General features: G+C 42.3%; 1 protein-coding gene across 4 annotated transcripts in view; it reads right to left on the reverse strand.

Annotated features, from left to right (window-relative positions):
* Nucleotides 1-20,916, reverse strand: part of IQGAP2 (IQ motif containing GTPase activating protein 2) — a 229,954-nt gene that overhangs the window by 102,887 nt on the left and 106,151 nt on the right. For all 4 annotated transcript variants that reach the window (XM_073344187.1, XM_073344188.1, XM_073344186.1 and 1 more), the window contains 3 exons: nucleotides 10,521-10,677; nucleotides 5,600-5,677; nucleotides 2,776-2,852 (listed from right to left, as the gene is read on the reverse strand). In XM_073344187.1, the coding sequence (XP_073200288.1) occupies nucleotides 2,776-2,852; nucleotides 5,600-5,677; nucleotides 10,521-10,677 (312 nt within the window). The remainder of the gene's footprint in view (nucleotides 1-2,775; nucleotides 2,853-5,599; nucleotides 5,678-10,520; nucleotides 10,678-20,916) is intronic.

Consider the following 20,916-nt stretch of genomic DNA (forward strand, 5'->3'; position numbering starts at 1 on the left):
TAAGCAACTTGACGAGCATCACATAGGAGGGCTGTAGTACAGGCAGGGATAGAATCCAGTTCTACTCCAGAGCAACATTCAGTTGCCTTAGGCAAGAGTTCATCCTGTCTTCTGCAATCCCCTGCCTCATTCAAACATGCCTTCCAAGTTCTGAAGCAAATGGCTATAGGGTCCTACAGAACATAGCCTGTCACACTGTACAACCATGATTACGGATACAATTTAGTCACAGATTTTGGCCTGTGCCATGCACGCGCGCGCGCGCACACACACACCCCCGTCCCGTGGCAGTGGAGCTCAGGCTATCAGTCCCCCCACCATGGGGCTCCAGCTGACATTTCTACCTTTGCTCCCAAGTCCTCTCACTCCCAGTTTTTTTTTTTACACTAAAAATGAAAGACAGGGCACAGGCTCCCGTGATTTTTTGTTTATTGCCTGCAACCTGTTGGTTATTTTTAGTAAAAGTCATGGTGACAAAAATCTTAACCTTAACCATGATTTACCCCCAGATCACCATCCACCTTTTGTATTGAATCCATCAAGGGTCTTGGAGAAAAACATATGATCATGTAATTAAAGACTATCATAATGCGCATACACAAGGAGGATGAATTAAGGGTACACAGCCAACCTTAATTCTGGCATTTCTTAACTTTAATGCGGCAAATTCAAGCATTTAAATGTTATTTTAATGGAGCTGTGTGTGTAATGCAAGACAGACTTTGGGGCTTAAGCTGCAAGACAATTACAGTAGAGAAATGTACCACATGGTCATGGTGCATTTTAGAAGAGGTCAGAGAAAATGTGGACAGAGTGCAGTGACTTTATGCCTGCGTCTTACACATCAAGTCAAAGCAGCAAAGGGTTAAATGCTGTCAAAAGGAAGGGTGGGCAATTCATGGTACAGAATCACCAGCCGATAGTACCATTTTGTTTTTTGTTTGTTTTTAAGATTTGAGTGTGGTAACTTTGTGCTGATATGTACCATAGCAAGGAGGATTTAAGTGAAATGTAAACAAATTGAGAATGAAGGGCAAGAAACCACACGGATCAGCTCTGATGTTTTGGCATGCATCCTGACCAAGGTCAGGCTGCAGAAGGGAAAATGAATACCTCAAGAACCAAACCGTTGCAAAACACAGCTCAAGAAGGAAAATACTAATTGTTACACTGTTATTGCAAGCAACATGCAAAGCTGAAGCAAATGTTTAAAAAAAAGATACAGGAAATATGGGTAAAAAGTATTAGTCAATCCCACAATTGATTAAGTCTTTACTTTCAGCAAATATAACCATTTGAAAGCCTGGTCTGGAGAACATCTGAATAAAGATCATGACATCACCGAAATGGAACTTAGCCCACCATTTCTTTATAAGCTGCTTAATATTAAGAGCCCCATGTGTCCACTTCAGGAAATCATTTCAAGCTTACACAAGACACTCACTGACAGAAAGACCAGCTCCATAGTTTTAGACTATAGCTACCCTCCTGTATTTATGTAACCATTGTGATGCTGTCCAGTTAATATTACACCAAATGCAATAATTTAAATGGCAACACTTATTGCAAAAGAATTTATATGACTGCTAAGGCCAAACTTCCAGCATTTGGAAAGAAACATTAAATGTTGGATGTATACCTTATTTACTGGTATTAGGCACACTTCTTACACAAGACTGCAGGAGCAGGATTTCAACAATTATGCTATAAGTAAAACATTTCACCTATGGCACATTTACTAGTTCCTAGGGCTACTGACATGCCAAATGGCTCAGCTATGAATGTTGACAAAACAGAATAGTCAAATGATGCCCAAAACTCATCTTTACAATCCTGACACTAAGAAAAGTTATGGAAGGAAAAGGCTTCCATAGATGGCAAGAGAGCTTCACAGAACCAGGAAGGAGTCTAGTCTGCAAATACCACCACCACGGACAGAACGTCAGAGACAGAGGTTCTAGACTTTTACACTTTAAACATCAAGAGGAAGAATTTTTAAGGCAGAAAAAGCTTTTAGTTCCACTATAGTGATGTAACCAAAACTTCCCTGGCTTTGTACTGCATTACAACTAAACTAGCTAGATATCTATAAGAGAAATGTGCCCAACATTTAAAACCTGAGGCAAAATAGATTGGGGGTATGAATGATTAAGAATGTATGTACTTCACTTTGGAAGGCAACAGTTCTAATTTGGTGTCAAGGCACAGCTTCAAGTGCCTCATTTTCATTCCCCTGGTCAACACATTTGTACTGGCATTGTTTTAACATGGAAGCTCAATTAAGTGTACCAGCACTTATTTGTAGAAATGGGAAATTAGTGCGGTGACACAGTTTCAAGAGGTTGGGCACAGCCTATAATTTTAATCAGGTTCTGGAGGAAGTTCCCATCGCTCTAAAAAGGTGATTTTTACTTAGGGTCTCAAGATTAAGAGGTCTCACAAACAGCTTTTTTATTTTAAACAAATGCTTCAACTTTCCAAATGGTGTGTTTGTAGGAGATTCATGCAGACAGCCCTCCTATGTATTTCAGTAGTTTTTTAAAAAAAACTTCGATTTCAGAAGTATTTGCCCAATAGTGCTGTAATATAAATTCATTCAGGCTTACATTGTATTCAAAAACCCATGACCCAGAACAAAGTCAATAAACTTAACACACTAAAGTTTTAAAGTACTACCTTTTGTTAAGAACACCAGTTACTTGAAGCCAGTTTGAAACTATAGGCCTGAAAGTTGGTCACCAAATCTAAATTTCCTCCCACCCCATCACTAGTTACCTTAGTGCATGAATGCAGTATATCATTTTAGGTATGTTTTTCCTATCATAGACATCTGTAGTCTCGGGATAAAAGATCTAAAAAATAAAGAATAGAATTGTTATTCTTACTCTCTCATTAGTCCAACTGGGCCCCCTAGAGAACAGTGATGCTACATTACAATAGCTTTAAATGGTCATTACTAGACATATTAGATATCTAGAACTGCAAGCAGTGTCAAGGTGCTGTACTAGTTTAATTTTATCAACATTACATATTTAACATTTATGAGCATTATTCCATGATCCATTGAGCATGCTTTTAAAGTGAAAAACACATTATATAACATCTGCCTATTTTATTTAATTTGCTCTTCATTTTAATGAAGTACTGAAAGAATAAGTATATAGATACAATGTTGTTTGGAACCTCATAAGGACAGAGATTTTGTAAACGTCATACAGAAATCCAAGGTACTTAAGGACATTACTGCAACTTGTAAAGCTTAATTGTGAACCAATGTTGACAAAAGGCGAATACTTCGTATATATAAAAGTTTACATTTTCAGAGCACCGTACAAACTAATCCTTGACACCCTGACAGGGAAGGCATTGTCTCCATTTAACAGAGGAGGAAGCGGAGATACAGAGAAATTAAGTGACTTGGCCGAGGCCACACCATAAATTAGCAGTAAAGCCAGAATCAGAACTTAGAACGACTAAATTCCAGCCTGGGGTTCAACTCACAAAACACTGCTTCTCAAATTAAGAAAAAGAGTGCTCTGCCAAGATACCTAGCACTAGTGGTGCATGCTTCCATGCGGAGAGCTAAATTTCAAAATGAGTTCAACCCCATGCTTCCAGGTCAGAAGAGGTTGGGAGCACTATGGAGGCTGTGTAAACCAGGGGCCCATTGGTGCGATCTGGCAGAGGGCACAGAGGATTTTACAGGGATCCCCTGGGTCAAATATTGGACAACCATTCACCGAAGGGGGGGGGAGGGAAGGCATATGAGGTCTCCACTGAAAACCAGTAGCCCAGTGGTCATCATTATGACTGAAAAATGTATGTACAGGTAATATTTAAGGAGTTCGGTATCTATACTGAAAATTATGCTCTTACAGTCTTGGTGTTAAGCAGGTCACCAGGAGGTGACCTACCTAGGAGATGTTGCTTTCAGGCAACAGGTAACAGCCATCTATCTTGCTGTCTGGTCATTTGTATATTATACACCTCTCAATGTATGCCTATTTGCATACTGAGCCAGAGCCAAAAACTAAGAAACTGCAAATTCTACGAGATTAAACGAACAGGAAGGAGGGGCCTGTTTATGAATACAGACAAAGGATAGTTTGGTATATCCTGGGGTGGAAAGAAATACAGGGGGTCCTTTACTGAGGAGGCAAACTGACAGCATGCTTGTCTCATGTAAGGAGGGTTATAAGCAGCCTGGCTGAAAAGCACTGCGATGATTCTGGGGGAGCAATACTCTACAGGACATGAGATTAGTTAATTAAGTCTAGGTTCTAGAATGCATGTTATGATTTAATTTCATTTGTAACCATGTGTTTCCCACACTTCTACTTGCTTTTACTTGACTCTCTAAGCTTTTTAAAACAAACTTAGATATGTTTATAGTAAAAAAGTGTAAGTGCAGTGAGTTATGCAAAGCAGCGATCTGAAGCAAAACTGGTAAACTGGGGTGTCATGCTTCTTTGGAAGCAGCAAATTGTGAATATTGTGAGTGTCCAGCAGACCCAGGCCTGGACAGGCCAGGCAGACTCTTGGAAAGCTCAAGGGTTGGGCTGTGCCTAAGCAGCTGTAGAGAGCAGCAAGGCCTGCAAGGCCTAGAGTGAAGTGCTTATGTTGCCCATGTTCAGTGGAGTTGGGGAGCTGTCCTCCCATTAGGTACAGACAAAACTTCCTCAAGCTAAAGGCAGGTGATAACGAGGTGCCTCACAACTTGGAATACCCACAGGGAGAGTCATAGGCAACACTCCATATCATTATGTCACCACGCCTGTGGCTGATTCAGCAAGCTCTTGGCCCTTCTAGACCCTCCCTGGCACAGAGGGGACATGACATGAGTGAAACCTTTCAGAGAGGGAGACAGAGTAGAAGTAAGAGAAGCTAGATATCTGATGAACTGACATAGCCAGCCACCAAATAAATTGAACAAGCCTAAAGCAAGCAATAGGGTCTGAAATAAGAGTTAATATTCTACAGATATGAAGAGGCAAAAGAGCTTTTTAAGAAACATTGCTGGCTAACAAGCTGCCTCAGCAAATGCATAAAGGTGCAGAAGTGTCATTGGTCCCCAGTGACTGAGATGCACCAAGCACTGTTCCGAAAACAGCCACAGCAAAGGCTTCCACCCAGCCTTGTATTAAATATCTTTGATCAGGAGAAACTGTTGACAGGCAACACAGAAAGGGAGAGAAAAGCAAAGGGAATGTGTAAGGTGGGGGCAAAGAGAGAAGGGGAGGAGGACAGGAAGTAACATGAAAGAAACCCAGAGAACTCATTAAGAGTGAATCAGATAGAAGGACAGCATGGGATCTACTGTGAAGATTCAGGAGAGACTAGAAAAAGTCACTGGAAATAAATAGGAAGAAAATAGGACAAAATAATGAGTAGCAGATGGAAGGTGACAGGGGACAAAAGACACTGAAAGGAAACAAACATTTCTAAACTTTAGATTTCCTGAACTAGGTCTTCCCGTACTGAAGCTTTCAACAATATTTTATTTAAGCAAATTAAGGAGAAGATAATCTCACTGTTTTAGTTAACTTTGTCCGTGGGTCATGTCATTTAAATTGTTGTGTCATGTCATTTAAATACTTACCTTAGGTAGACCAATGGATTCCATTGCCCTTAGCCATTGCACAGTATTATCCGTGTGTCGAAAATGAAGGCCCGATCTCTAATATGGAAGGAGGGGAGGAGGAAGACAAGAGATTATTATTTTGAATGATTATTTTCTTTTGCTATTTACCTGCCTTTGCTTAACAATTTTACACTTCTCCTGTGAATAACATTCTAAGTTTTCAATATGTGACCCTAAAACCAGAGTGTTTCAGCTGCGTGCCAAATCATAAGGCAGTTACATGCCATTTAACTCATCCTCTTAGGTGGACTTTGTAATCCCAATGCCTGTGCCCAAAATCCTGTTTCCAAGCAAGTTTGTTCAAAGAGTCCCATTGTTAAGAGGTGAAGAGGCATTCTAGATGCCTTCTTGCTTATTAGGCTCCTATCATAGAATCACAGAATATCAGGGTTGGAAGGGACCTCAGGAGGTCATCTAGTCCAACCCCCTGCTCACAGCAGGACCAATCCCCAATTAAATCATCCCAGCCAGGGCTTTGTCAAGCCTGACCTTAAAAACTTCTAAGGAAGGAGATTCTACCACCTCCCTAGGTAACGCATTCCAGTGTTTCACCACCCTCCTAGCGAAAAAGTTTTTCCTAATATCCAACCTAAAGCTCCCCCACTGCAACCCGAGACCATTACTCCTTGTCCTGTCCCCTTCTACCACTGAGAATAGTCTAGAACCATCCTCTCTGGAACCACCTCTCAGGTAGTTGAAAGCAGCTATCAAATCCCCCCTCATTCTTCTCTTCTGCAGACTAAACAATCCTAGTTCCCTCAGCCTCTCCTCATAAGTCATGTGTTCCAGACCCCTAATCATTTTTGTTGCCCTTCGCTGGACTCTCTCCAATTTATCCACATCCTTCTTGTAGTGTGGGGCCCAAAACTGGACACAGTACTCCAGATCCAGAACTCCAGAACTCCTGTTCTGGTTGGGCAAGGCAAGCCTGAATACAAATATGAGAGACAGGGCTGTTACAAAAAAGGGATGTTTAGTCATTAATGTCTCCAGGAGAACCGGGGAGTTCAGGTGATTTGTAATTAGAGGTGTGTGCAATTTAGAAAAGAGCCCATGAAAATCATTTTTGCCAAGAATCTGAGAAGTGGGCCCACTTAACTGAAATATCATACTAATTTTTCCACTAAAAGAACAAGCCTTATTCCACTGAAAATTCACTCATTTCCTTTTTTTTTTTTTAAAGTCCATTCTGAGCACAAGTAGTCTTTAAAATCTTAAGTTGGAAATTTGAAGTATCCATGATTTTAATGCAAAACATTTAATTAAGTTTTGTAGAAAAGCAATATTTGAAGAAGGCAGAATTTCCTGAAATTGCAAACAGTTTTCAAGACTATTGGAAGAAGCATTTCAGCATTTGGCCAGCTTGCCAGGTGTGGATTCAGAAATCCCTCCCTTTTCATGGGACACGACTATGGTATGGATAAATTAGACAAAGCTCTGCTTTCTTTTGAGTTTGACCTTGGACTTTTGGTGCTCTTGGTTCTATATTTTTTCCAAACCATCTCCAGAAAAGGAGGCCAGGGGAAAGAGGCAGAGGTACCTTGAAAAGAGACCAGAAAAGCCTGTTTTTCCATCCTTTACTTATGTATGCAAGAAAATATATAATAGATTAGTTATTAGTTGCTACTGATGTAAGTTTAAGATGCCATATATGCATTTGAATGTTAAGTACTTGAGAGCTGTGAACATGTTTAGCTCTGTTCTGTAAAGTGCCATTTAATCACAGCTGGTCAAAAAATTCACAGAAAAATTTCAAATTCTTTAATTTCACGATTAAAGCTCACCATTTAAAAAGAAATTTCCCATAAAAAGCCAGAACTTTTTTTTTTAAATGATTTCTTTCAGTACAAGTTCTCACTTTGAAAAAAGCAGTTTCCAAAGTTGACAGTCCTAGAATCCAATCTTCTGAGGCATAATTTCCCAATGAAAGCGTCACATGAACATATGCATGTGCAAAACTCATATCCTCTTCTTATAGCTTGCTTAAAAAGCAACAGAAAAAAGCCTCCCTAAGCACCATTCATCCCTCCATCCAATTTCAACAGGCAATATCTGAGAACCTATTCCACATGCAAGTGCCCACCTGGCATTTCCAGGTAACTCCTTGATTGCAACTCTAGAAGTCTCACCACTATAAGAAACCAACTATACCAAAATTTGGTCACTGAAATCGTGAATTTGAAAAAAGTATGTGAAATCTTGGAAACAGCTGTTAAAAACACATTTGACTATGTCTCCAAACCAAGCAGGGTCACGACGTGGTGGAGTCACAGCACCACTCAGGTTCGGCCTGTCCACCCCTCTGTAGATTACATCAACCTGAATCTACTTCCTATGTGAAGCTGGAGATGTGCTGGTGAGCTGCTCCAAGCTTCAGTCTGAAGGTAACTCCCCACTAGCACATTCCTTTGAATGAAAGGTCTTATGAGTCATAATGGTATGAAATAAAAGCTTTTCAGATCCAGTCTAGGTCAACTGTGACTAAAAAATACCATTTGATTGCTGTCCAATGACCTATGCAAGTTGAGTCTGGTTGTCTCAGTTTCCTAGTGGGCACGTGGCCACATCACAAAAATTTTGGCACCAACTGGCACTGGTTTTGTAGTCTCAGCAGTAGCAGGATTGTAAGCATAGGGAAATAACTACTTTCTCCTTCATGGGAGAGGCCCCTTTAGGTCAGAGTTGACTCAGTGCTGAAGCAGTATGGAGAATTTTGGTTTTTTGCTGTTCTTGGACTTCCCAAAAAGCTTGCACCTCTCTACTCACATGGCAAGAGGATTTCACACTCAGGGTTTGTAATTCATGTAAAAAATTCACACTAAGTTCATATAAAAGTTATGATGAAAACAGGCACAAACATGCCAGTTTGTGAATTATACTAGTAATCAGTTATCCTATTTTCAGCCACACAACTGCTGAAAATGAGGGGTTTTTGTGTTTTATAAGAGAGCTTGAACTGGCAGTTTTTCAACATTTTTGGCTTTGAATACATCACTTCAGTTACCACATAACAGTATCTTTGTACAGAAAAGATATGACACATGAGAAAATTTGCACCATAGACTTTCTGTACTAATCACCAAAATTTAAGATGAGGCATTTCTAAAGGTAAATCTACATTAAAGTTATATACAATTGCCTGTTGTAGTGGTATCTGGAGTTCCTTCCACCTTAAGATCAATAGCAATGACAAAGTTTCTAGTGGACTTCATATTTGGTAGTATTACTTAGTTTTTATGGAGATGAAACTAACAACAAGACAGGTCTACACCTGTACAGACTTCTTTCGAAAGATTGCAGTTTTTCATAAATTAAAAACATAGTATTTTGTAATGTCTTCTGAAATACACATACAATTTGCAATGCAGTATGATAAACCGTTCAAGATTCCAACTCAGTAACGGGACGTGCATGTAACTTGGGACACATCTACACAAAGCATGTACATCACAGCACGCTGTGGTGTAAATCTATAGCATTCCTGCGGGCTGCACATTGACTGTCTGTGTGGAGCCTGCTGCTATGCACTAAAAGTTCCCAAGGTCATTTCAGTACATACTAGGGAACTTTTATTGCACAGCAACAGTGTCCACACAGACAGTCAATGTGCAAAACTCATATGTGCAAACTCAGCACACTAGAAAGCTATAAATTTACACCACAGCTCGTCATGCCATATGTGTTCATGTAGACAAGCTTGTAAGTCACAAATATTTACAATCTAAAAACATATGGAATATAAAATCAGTTGGATCACCACTACATTTCAAGCCTCAAATTCAGGACTCAAGGTTTATTTTCCCCTAACAATTGACAAGACCACCACTTAAAAAACAAAACAAAAAAAGGGAAGAAAAATACTCCTGTTTTAGGGGCCACTAGAGAGACAGAAACCTGAACTACAGATGTGGCAGGTAAGCAAGAGAAAATTTTTAATCTTTTAAAAGTATAAACACAATTTTTAAGCTATATACATTTTTTTAATCTCATGAGATCCTGAACAGATTTTGGACCTGCACAGAGAACACCCCAAAAAACAGATCTACCTTTAAAATTTGCATTCTCCAGCTGTCTCCTTACGCAAACTGAAATAAAGCAGCTCTTAAAGGAGGTCCCCAAATATAAACTAATGTACATACACGCATTCTCCATCATCACCAAGTAACTATGCAGCTTGTGAATTTAACAGCAGAGCTTGATTTGTTTGACTGATTTTTGTTCCTCCATGATAAAGTGTCTGATATTAAAACAAAAACATGCAGATCTCATAAGGGGGATATTTGCTAACAAATTATACAGCAGTTCATGTAAGAATTTGGTAATTGTTTTTAAAAATAGTCTCATAGAGCTTTAGGCCCCTATTTCCTAATGGATTGTAATTTTACAAATGGTAATGCTTTGTGTCCTTACCAAAAAGTTTTCACTGGAGCTGAAAGTACTTTTTTTTGGTCTTAAAAAACCCTTAAGTACAGCTATCATGTTTTTTTCTGTATAGTGGTTATTCATATTTTATCATATTGCCTCCCTGCTCTTCAGTGCCACAAGTTCATGTCCCAGCTGGTGACCACAGTCAGTCCTTCATTGGACTATGGGGAGTTATACAGTAATTTGTGTGTGCAACTGGCGGGAGAAAGAAAGGTAGAGTAATTTTCCTAACTAAAAGTACAACACAGATCTTAAAAAGTGAAACAAGAGGAGTAGAATTCCAGATGTATTAGGACACAACACAGTCTGCTGATGCAGAAAATCTTAACATGACATAAGCACTCATTAGCTTTCTGCAAAGCCCAGTGCTAAAACATTTAAACAGAGTGGGAAAGATAGAGAAACAAATATTTAACTTTTGGTTTTAATCAGCTGCCAACGAAACCTTAGTTACCTTATACCGTGTCTGTTCCACATCATAGATTTTCTTCTCAGAGACCATTTTAGGGGCAAAGAACTTTGCTAGTTTGGCAAGGTAAACTCCATTTCTTAAGCCTTCTTCCAGTTCAGTAGTGGGTGGCAGTTCTTCAGCCAAACAGACCTCCATCCACCTACAAAACACACGGCCAAGAATTACCGTTTCTGTTGGTTGCAATTTTAACATGGTACAGTATATTAGAACTGTGATGCCATTATATGCTCGCACTCTGAGTAACCACCACCCAACAACTCCACACCCCTTAGATGTCAGTAAAAGCACCGACGCATGCACAGAGCAACAGAAGAAGAGGTCCCCATGTGCTCATTGGCACGACAAATCAAAACTATTACAAAACGAGCCATGACAGCTTTGGTCTCAGGGATACTTTGGTAACGGAGTCAAAGCTCCTGAACTATGCCTTCTGACTCAGAATAATAAGTAAAGAATGGGAAGAGCATGTGGGGAGGGGGAGGAGTTAAACACTACTTTCCCAGTGTCCCTGGTTTAGCAAGTCTTGGGATGTCCAAGCTTACACACTCTCCACCCACGGATAACTTCTAGCCCCATTACCCATGGCTGCTATTACCCCTAGTCATAAGAGCAGAGTCTTTATGAAGAATATAAATAATTACCTATTCCTACTCAAAGGCTGGCTTTATAGGTCTATAGAAGTGACTCCAGACCCAGTTAACCAATGTGTACTTGCACAGCTCTCAGGATGGGTCCCTCAACCACCAACAGAAAAGAAAAGGTCTGAGCAGCTGGTGGCTCGGGGACCGCATCTAACCCGTCAGATCACTTTATTTGGCCTATTACCCCACATAGCGGAAGGTGGGCAGGGAGAAGTTTTCTCCCCCCACTGTGTTACTCCTGCATTCTTTGTGTGGACCTGCTGCTGGCCATAATGCATGCTGCTGCTGTGAGTGTGCTCTATTGCTCTAGTAGGGGATGGCACTACATAACTGCCCCAGGAGCTGTTTCCTTAGAAGCACGCATGGTCTGGCTACTGTTGCTGACTAACCGCCTTGAGAGCTGGCGCTGCTTGTTATTACCCCATGGATGAGTATGTAGCTATTTTGGGGTGGAGAGAAGAGAAAGACCTTTGGCCCACCAAAGGGTTTTAGTGGAATCTGTAGCCCGCTGCTGCTGCTGTCACATGCTCTAAGTTTATGGGAGGTGGTAGGTTCCCAATTTCCGTAGTGCACAGGGCCCCAAAATTCTTTAATCTGGCTTCAATGGCGCAGTCTTTACTCAAGTTCTTATGCTGCACCCAGAGCAGAGTCCCTTCCATTAGTGCATTAAGCAATGCGTATTGCACCCTACTTGGGTGAGCTTTTCTTCTTGCTTGCTGTTTTTGACCTGATGGTGGTGTCCCCTTCATTTATGTATTAATGAAGGGAAGGTGAAAGTGTGCCTTGCCCTTGGAATAGAAAGTGCTGAGGTTTGTGGTAATTCTTGAATCCTGCCAGTGTTTTCTCCAGTTTTGAGCCACTCCCCCAAGAAAGCTCTGCTGCGCTCACAAATGACTGTTACCTTTAAATAGACAATTCTGTTGTGCCAGAGGAAGGGAGTTGTCACATGCGGTCCTTGCATTAAAAATTCAGGTTGATCTTTTCGGTATCCTGGGTCCCGATCATTAAATGACTTGGGGTATGTCTACACTACGAAATTAGGTTGAATTTAAAAAAGTCTTTTTTTAGAAATCGTTTTTATATAGTCAATTGTGTCCCCCCACAAAAAATGCTCTAAGTGCATTAAAGTGCATTAACTTGGCGGAGTGCTTCCACAGTACCGAGGCTAGCGTCTACTTCCGGAGTGTTGCACTGTGGGTAGCTATCCCACAGTTCCCGCAGTCTCTGCTGCCCATTGGAATTCTGGGTTGAAATCCCAATGCCTGATGGGGCAAAAAATATTGTCACGGGTGGTTCTGGGTACTTGTCATCAGGCCCACCCTCCCTCCGTGAAAGCAAGGGCAGACAATCGTTTTGCGCCTTTTTTCCTGAGTTACCTGTGCAGACGCCATACCACGGCAAGCATGGAGCCTGCTCAGCTCACTGTCATCATATGCCTCCTGAGTGCTCGCAGACGCGGTACTGTATTGCTACACATCAGCAGCAACCCATTGCCTTGTGGCAGCAGACGGTACAATAGGCCTGAAAACCATCCTCATCATGTCCGAGGTGCTTCTGGCCCAGATATGGGTGCAGGGACTAAATTAGGAGTGACTCAACCAGATCACTCTCTTTAGTCCTGCAGGCAGTCCTATTGTACCATCTTATGGTGAGCAGGCAGGAGATGAGGATGGCTAGCAGTCCTATTGTACCATCTTCTGCCGGGCAGCCAGTAGATGTGGATGGCTTGCAGTCCTTCTGAACAGTCTGCTGCCAGCCAAAGATGTAAGAGATAGATGAAGTGGATCAAAACAAGAAATAGAACAGATTTGTTTTGTATTCATTTGCTCCCCACTCCCTCCGTGAAGTCCTGCCTGAAATACCAGAGGAAGGGAGAGTTTAGTGGGTTGAGCATTGGCCTGCTAAACCCAGGTGTTTGAGTTCAATCCTTGAGGGGGCCATTCTGTGAGACAGTTGTTTTTCTTTCTCCTTGATGTAAAGCTACCCCCTTTGTTGATTTTAATTCCCAGTAAGCCAGCCCTGTAAGCCATGTCATCAGTTGCCCCCCCTCCGTCAGAGCAACGGCAGACAATCGTTCTGCACCTTTTCTCTTTGCAGACGCCATACCACGGCAAGCATGGAGCCCTCTCAGATCACTTTGGCAATTATGAGCACATTAAACACCACGCGCATTATCCAGCAGTATATGCAGCACCAGAACCCGGCAAAGCGAAACCGGGCGAGTAGGCGATGTCAGCGTGGTGACGAGAGTGATGAGGACATGGACACAGACTTCTCTCAAAGAATGGGCCCTGGCAATGCAGGTATCATGGTGCTAATGGGGCAGGTTCATGCCATGGAAAGCAGATTCTGGGCCCGGGAAACAAGCACAGACTAGTGGGACCGCATAGTGTTGTGGGTCTCGGACGATTCCCAGTGGCTGCAAAACTTTCGCATACATAAGGGCGCTTTCCTTGAACTTTGTGACTTGCTTTCCCCTGCCCTGAAGCACATGAATACCAAGATAAGAGCAGCCCTCACAGTTGAGAAGTGAGTGGCAATAGCCCTGTGGAAGCTTGCAATGCCAGACAGCTACCGGTCAGTCAGGAATAATTTGGAGTAGGCAAATCTACTGTGGGGGCTGCTGTGATGCAAGTAGCCCACGCAATCAAAGATCTGCTGATATCAAGGGTAGTGACCCTGGGAAATGTGCAGGTCACAGTGGATGGCTTTGCTGCAATGGGATTCCCTAACTGTGGTGGGGCCATAGACGGAACCCATATTCCTATCTTGGCACCAGAGCACCAAGCACATAAACCACAAGGGGTACTTTTCAATAGTGCTGCAAGTACTGGTGGATCATAAGGGACATTTCACCAACATCAACATGGGAGGGCCGGGAAAGGTACATGACGCTCGCATCTTCAGGAACTCTGGTCTGTTTCAAAAGCTGCAGGAAGGGACTTTATTCCCAGACCAGAAAATAACCGTTGGGGATGTTGAAATGCCTATAGTTATCCTTGGGGACCCAACCTACCCCTTAATGCCATGGCTCAGGAAGCCATACACAGGCAGCCTGGACAGTAGTCAGGAGCTGTTCAACCACAGGCTGAGCAAGCGCAGAATGGTGGCAGAATGTGCATTTGGATGTTTAAAAGCACACTGGCGCAGTTTACTGACTCGGTTAGACGTCAGCGAAACCAATATTCCCACTGTTATTACTGCTTGCTGTGCACTCCACAATATCTGTGAGAGTAAGGGGGAGATGTTTATGGCGGGGTGGGAGGTTGATGCAAATCGCCTGGCCGCTGGTTATGCACAGCCAGACACCAGGGCAGTTAGAAGTGCACAGGAGGGTGCAGTGCGCATCAGAGAACCTTTGAAAACCAGTTTCATGACTGGCCAGGCTACGGTGTGAAAGTTCCATTGGTTTCTCCTTGATGGAACCCCCCCCCCCCCCCCCCCCGGCCCCTTGGTTCACTCTACTTCCCTGTAAGCTAACCACCCTCCCCTCCTCCCTTTGATCACCGCTTGCAGAGGCAATAAAGTCATTGTTGCTTCACATTCATGCATTCTTTATTAATTCATCACACAAATAGGGGGATAACTACTAAGGTAGCCAAGGAGGGGTGGTGGAGGAGAGAAGCACCAGGAGGGGTGGTGGAGGAGGGAAGGACAAGGCCACACAGCACTTTAAAAGTTTAAAACTTTAAAACTTATTGAATGCCAGCCTGCTGTTGCTTGGGCAATCCTCTGGGGTGGAGTGGCTGGGTGGCCGGAGGCCCCCTCACTGCGTTCTTGGGCGTCTGGGGGAGGAGGCTATGGAACTTGGGGAGGAGGGCGGTTGGTTACACAGGGGCTGTAGCGGCGGTCTGTGCTCCTGCTGCCTTTCCTGCAGCTCAACCGTACGCTGGAGCATATTAGTTTAATCCTCCAGCTGCCTCAGCCTCCTCTCATCACGCTGCCGCTACCTTTCAACAATGGCTACACTCTTTCATGGTAAACCTTACTGTTAACATTACATACACAGCACATGTGCTTTCGTTACAAGGTCGCATTTTGCCTCCCCACAGCACGTGGCTAGTCCCTCCACCCTCCCCGTGGCTAACAGCGGGGAACATTTCTGTTCAGCCACAGGCAAACAGCCCAGCAGGAACGGGCACCTCTGAATGTCCCCTTAAGAAAAGCACCCTATTTCAGTCAGGTGACCATGAATGATATCACTCTCCTGAGGATAACACAGAGAGATAAAGAACGGATGTTGTTTGAATGCCAGCAAACATACACTGCAATGCTTTGTTCTACAATGATTCCTGAGTACGTGCTACTGGCCTGGAGTGGTAAAGTGTCCTACCATGGTGAATGGAATAAGGCTGCCCTCCCCAGAAACCTTTTGCAAAGGCTTTGGGAGTATATCCAGGAGAGCCACGAATGCCAGGGCAAATTAATCATTAAACATGCTTGCTTAAGGTACACTCACCAGAGGTCCCTTCTCCACCTGGCGGGTCTAGGAGGCAGCCTTGGGTAGGTTCGGGGGCGACTGCCTCCAGGTCCACGGTGAGAAACAGTTCCTGGCTGTCAGGAAATACGGTTTCTCCGCTTGCTTGCTGTGAGTTATCTACAACCACTTCCTCCTTCTCCTCCTCGTCCCCAAAATCTGCTTCCGTGTTGCCACCATCTCCATTGAAGGAGTCAAACAACACGGCTGGGGTAGTGGTGGCTGAACCCCCTAAAATGGCATGCAGCTCATCATAGAAGCGACATGTTTTGGGCTCTGACCCGGAGCGGCCGTTCGCCTCTCTGGTTTTCTGGTAGGCTTGCCTCAGCTCCTTAAGTTTCACGCGGCACTGCTTCGGGTCCCTGTTATGGCCTCTGTCCTTCGTGCCCTGGGAGATTTTGACAAATGTTTTGGCATTTCAAAAACTGGAACGGAGTTCTGATAGCACGGATTCCTCTCCCCATACAGCGATCAGATCCTGTACCTCCCATTCGGTCCATGCTGGAGCTCTTTTGCGATTCTGGGACTCCATGGTCACCTCTGCCGATGAGCTCTGCATGGTCACCTGCAGCTTGCCACGCTGGCCAAACAGGAAATTGAAATTCAAAAGTTCGCGGGCCTTTTCCTGTCTATCTGGCCAGTGCATCTGAGTTGAGAGTGCTGTCCAGAGCGGTCACAATGGAGCACTCTGGGATAGCTCCCAGAGGCCAATACCGTCTAATTGTGTCCACAATACCCCAAATTCGACCTAGCAAGGCTGATTTCAGCGCTAATCCCCTTGTTGGGGGTGAAGTAAGGAAATCCATTTTAAGAGCCCTTTAAGTCGAAAAACGGCTTCGTCATGTGGATGGGTGCAGGGTTAAACCAATTTAACGCTGCTAAATTCGACCTCAACTCCTAGTGTAGACCAGGGCTTGAAGAGAAGGATTGAGTCCTAGAACTTGATGTGATATTATATAGGGACTCAGTATAAGGAACAGAGGATACATTTGATGTACTCATGGTAACCCATATTTAGGCTTGGCAGAATTCCATTTTTATTGTTATATAATTTCAACAGATATCGATATTTATTCTTAAGTATTTTTTATTTTTTATTTTAATTTTCAGTTTCCAGTTTCACAGGAAATTGAGTGTGAGTGTGTGTGTGGGGGGGTTACCCAATAATTATTTAGTGACTGTAGATATTGAGATTCAAAAAGTTAAAGCTTTATAACTGTTAAAACAAATTGTCAACATCACAGGTCAAAAATATACAAAATAATTATCCTTAAATCAAACTTCAAGTTCAAGCAGCATTTTTCTTTTCCTGATTGTAAATTTTGCTTGTCTATGGAAACACTTTTTGTTTGTTTGTGTGTGCATGGTAAAATCATGGACAAACATTTACTGATGAAAATCAAATTCTTCCAAGCCTACCCATGCTGCTGAGGAAGCATGCTATGTTTTGGACTAGTCACTTCCCAAGTGCTAGCTGACTAGAGTAAAAGTTCAAATTTGACCCTTTGTTAACTCCCATTCATCAGTTGGCCAGCTCTATCTGCTGCTTTTACAACAGTTTTAGAAGCCATAAGTCAAGGACTAGCAAAAATGACCCATGGAAATAATTGACTTCAGTAGAACCTGGATTCACACTAACTCTGAGGAAAATTTAGCTTTTCTTATTGTCTTCTCATGCTTTGGAGAAGACAAATATGATGACACTTTGCTCTTGCATGTATATTTTTCCGTGGTCATTAAAAAGTCATAACTCAAAAAACCTTGGCATACATCCATACAGTATAAATCTATGGGGTGGAACAGGGGGAGACATGCCAGTGAAACCATACTTTCCACTCCGTTTCTGCGCTGCAGGCAGCAGTGCTTCTTAATGACACTGGTTCCATACAGTTTTGTCTGATACTGTCCAAGATCTATTGTGAGTAGTTTCCTGAAGAACTATTTGGATAGTCTTTGCCTCAGTGAAACCACTTTCTTCTATCCTGTAATGAATCAAAGTGCAACGGAATACATCATTCATCTCATGAGCCTTTCTAACCTAAGACATAATGACGAAGTGTGCTTTTTCCGTTCTGGGGTGAGAAATTGGCGGTTTTTGAATGTTGGATTCCAACCTCAGTTTTCCGAGCATATAAACCACTGGTGGACAGGTTGTCGTACAGTATGTGTGAACTGGTCTGTGACTGCCTTAGTTATCAGAAAGTGACACAAACCAATGTCCAAAGCATCCTCTCCTATCTGTAATCATGTTAACATCCCTATGGCAACGGGAATTCCTTAAGTACTGAATGTATTTGCAGCTCATTTTAATGTGACTTAACAGGGAACCTAGTACCACAGGGCTGGCCAGCTTGCTGCAGACCAACAGTGCTGTATGGAACACTGTTTTGAGAACCTCTGGTCTAACCTGAGTACTGATTTTCAAGACTCTATGCTAAGTTGTTCTTTTTAGTTTTTCAGTATAAATGTTCCGAGGGGTACTACATGTCAATTGTAACTTACGTATTTTAATTATTCTGGTAGAAATTAGCTAAAAGATTAGTTTCGAAACTTCATGAGGTTTAATTCTAACGTTTTAGATTTAATATAAACTAGGTGTAGAGCAATAACTGATTATTAGGGTTGGCAAAATTTGATTTTATATACTTTTGATATCAATGTTTTTGTTTTTCAGCTTTTCTATTAATGATCTTTAAATTTTCACAGGAAATTGAGGGGTGTCAGACAACTATTTAATAGCAGTAGACATTGAGATTCAGAGTGGAAACTTCATAACTTAAAACAAAAATTGTCAAATATCACATACCAAAATATACAAAGTTAATATTCTTAAACTCTAGTGTAATTTTTCTTTCCTTTATCTTCTCATAACCTCAGTTGCAAAGGGTGTTCACCAGTTTCCACCATTTATTCTGGTCTTCTTCTGGTCTGTTCAGGCTTCTGAGTGTCATGTTAATGGATTTGGCTTCTTTCTGTATTATTCTACATAATGTTTCTCTAGGTCTTCCTCTTTTTTCCCCCCTTTCCAAGTGATGTTCATATTATAACTTGCCACAGAAGTCATGTTGGTGACGTCCTTAAAGCATGTCTTAAATAGGTCCATTGTTATCTTTCCATATTTGCTGTAGGTTGGGTTTGCTCTCCTTTTTGAATTTTTAATGTTGCAAGAATGTTCTTTCCAATGGACTGTGAAGAGCTTCCTCAGGCATTTACTTTGGAATGAGTTGATCTTCTCAATTCTTCATCTATTTCCATGACTGTTCCATAAAAGAAGAGAGCTGGGGGAAAGTCGCCTCTTTCTCTGCACGTCCCAAATTCCCCCCACCCCCTCTTCTCACCCTACTTCCCCCCTCCCACCTACCTACTATTCCCCCAAGGCTGCCGCCTCACATACATGTGTGTCTTTTCAGGGACCAGGAACCTAATTAGTGGAGCCGTGCAACTAATTAGGTGGGTGGCCCTTCATTCTCTCATGTGCGGCCGCCCACCCAGGAACTATCCATGGACAACCTGAATGGAGCTGGTCCACGGACCACAGTTTGAGAACCTCTGGGTTAGACTAAGCAGGCCAATATCATCAACAAAAACGAGGCCATCCTGTTGTGCTTCATTTGTCCATAAAATTCCCTGATTGCCTTCTGTGGTTACTTTCCTCATGACAGTGAAAAACAATAGTGGGGACATAATACATCCTTGCCTTACTCTAGTTGTCACTGCAAAACCATTAGCTGATATTGTCACAATCTCTGACTGTATTCAGCATTATCATATACATCCTTGATTACTTTACGGAACACCACCAAAAATAATTAATTAGAGTGCCATCATTTTCCAGAGACCGCCTGGGTATGCCGTCAAAAGCCTTGACGAAATCTGTAAAATTTATCACTAGTTGCTTTTACTTTGTTTTATAGTATTTCTAACAACAATATGGTCTGCCCATGACCTCAGTGGTCTAAAAATGCTTGTTCCTCTCTAAGTTGGCTGTTTCCTGATGCATACCAGGATGATGTTGCACATGATTCTTACTTCTGTAAACTTCAATTTTTATCAATGGAAGTATTTGTATGTTTGCACGAGTGTGGTGAAATTAACAGTTAAACATTTACCGATTTAAAAAAAATATCAAATCTTTCCAAGCCTACTAATTTAACATCATCATCTCCTTTAGAGGAAGGACTTTAACAATGTTTACCACTGAACTATTTAGCCACTACAGTTGAGGTTCTTCGGGAACATGACATTTACATGGCTGGCTGTGTGTATTTACCAGGCATAACGTTATAACTTGAATGGAAACAGCAAGAAAATACTTGCTGTTTAGTCAATAATTGCTTCACTGTAATGAGTGGTACCAAATATTTCATTAGCATTAATAAAGAACTTAGAGGTTTTTAAGGTCAGGCTTGACAAAGCCCTGGCTGGGATGATTTAACTGGGAATTGGTCCTGCTTCGAGCAGGGGGTTGGACTAGATGACCTTCTGGGGTCCCTTCCAACCCTGATATTCTATGAAACTGCAGTACTATAGTAGGTAGCGGATAAACAGCAGCATAACTGTTTCAAGGTGATAATTCACATCCACTATCTTGATTTTTCCCCAACTCCTTATTTTTGTACTGTTAGACTGTGATTCAGGAAAGCGTCCCTATTCAGAACAGCACTTAATCACTTGTTTACGTACCATGGAAGTCCATGCAATTTAACTATGCGCTTAAGTGCATTCCTGAATTGGGGTCTTAATGATTTGTGCACTCCTCTTTCTATTTTAGAAAGAAGTCTGAATGGGACTAATATCGGTTTTAAATGTCTGACATTTCTCAAGATATGAGGATACACTGAAGTGCACTGAGACACACTGTAGCTTGGTACAACATTTAAAGTATCTTAGTCCCCACTGTTCAACAAGGACCAAATAGTTTTGGCTCTCATCTATGCCCTATGTAGTGAGATGAGATCCCCCGCAGTGCTCTGGGAGCCATCTTGTTGCTTCTGGGGAGTCCCCCTAGCAATGATAATGGGGCAGAAAGGAGCACCAGCAAGAGCACGAGAGGAAAGGGGCAGAGGATAAATGGAAAAGATCTTTAGAACAAAGAGTAGCAGGGCAACAGAGGAAACACACACTAAGATAAATATGAACAAACAGAACTGTCATTGGAATCTGACAGGCAGCCAAAAAGCGTGCAAGGTATCTCCAATCAATAAAAAGGGCATGGCAGCTGCTCAGAAGAACTTAGCTGTAGCTCACAAAAGCTGATGCT

The sequence above is a fragment of the Lepidochelys kempii genome, chromosome 5 (genome assembly GCF_965140265.1).
Source record: "Lepidochelys kempii isolate rLepKem1 chromosome 5, rLepKem1.hap2, whole genome shotgun sequence".
Classification (NCBI taxonomy): Eukaryota; Metazoa; Chordata; order Testudines; family Cheloniidae; genus Lepidochelys; species Lepidochelys kempii.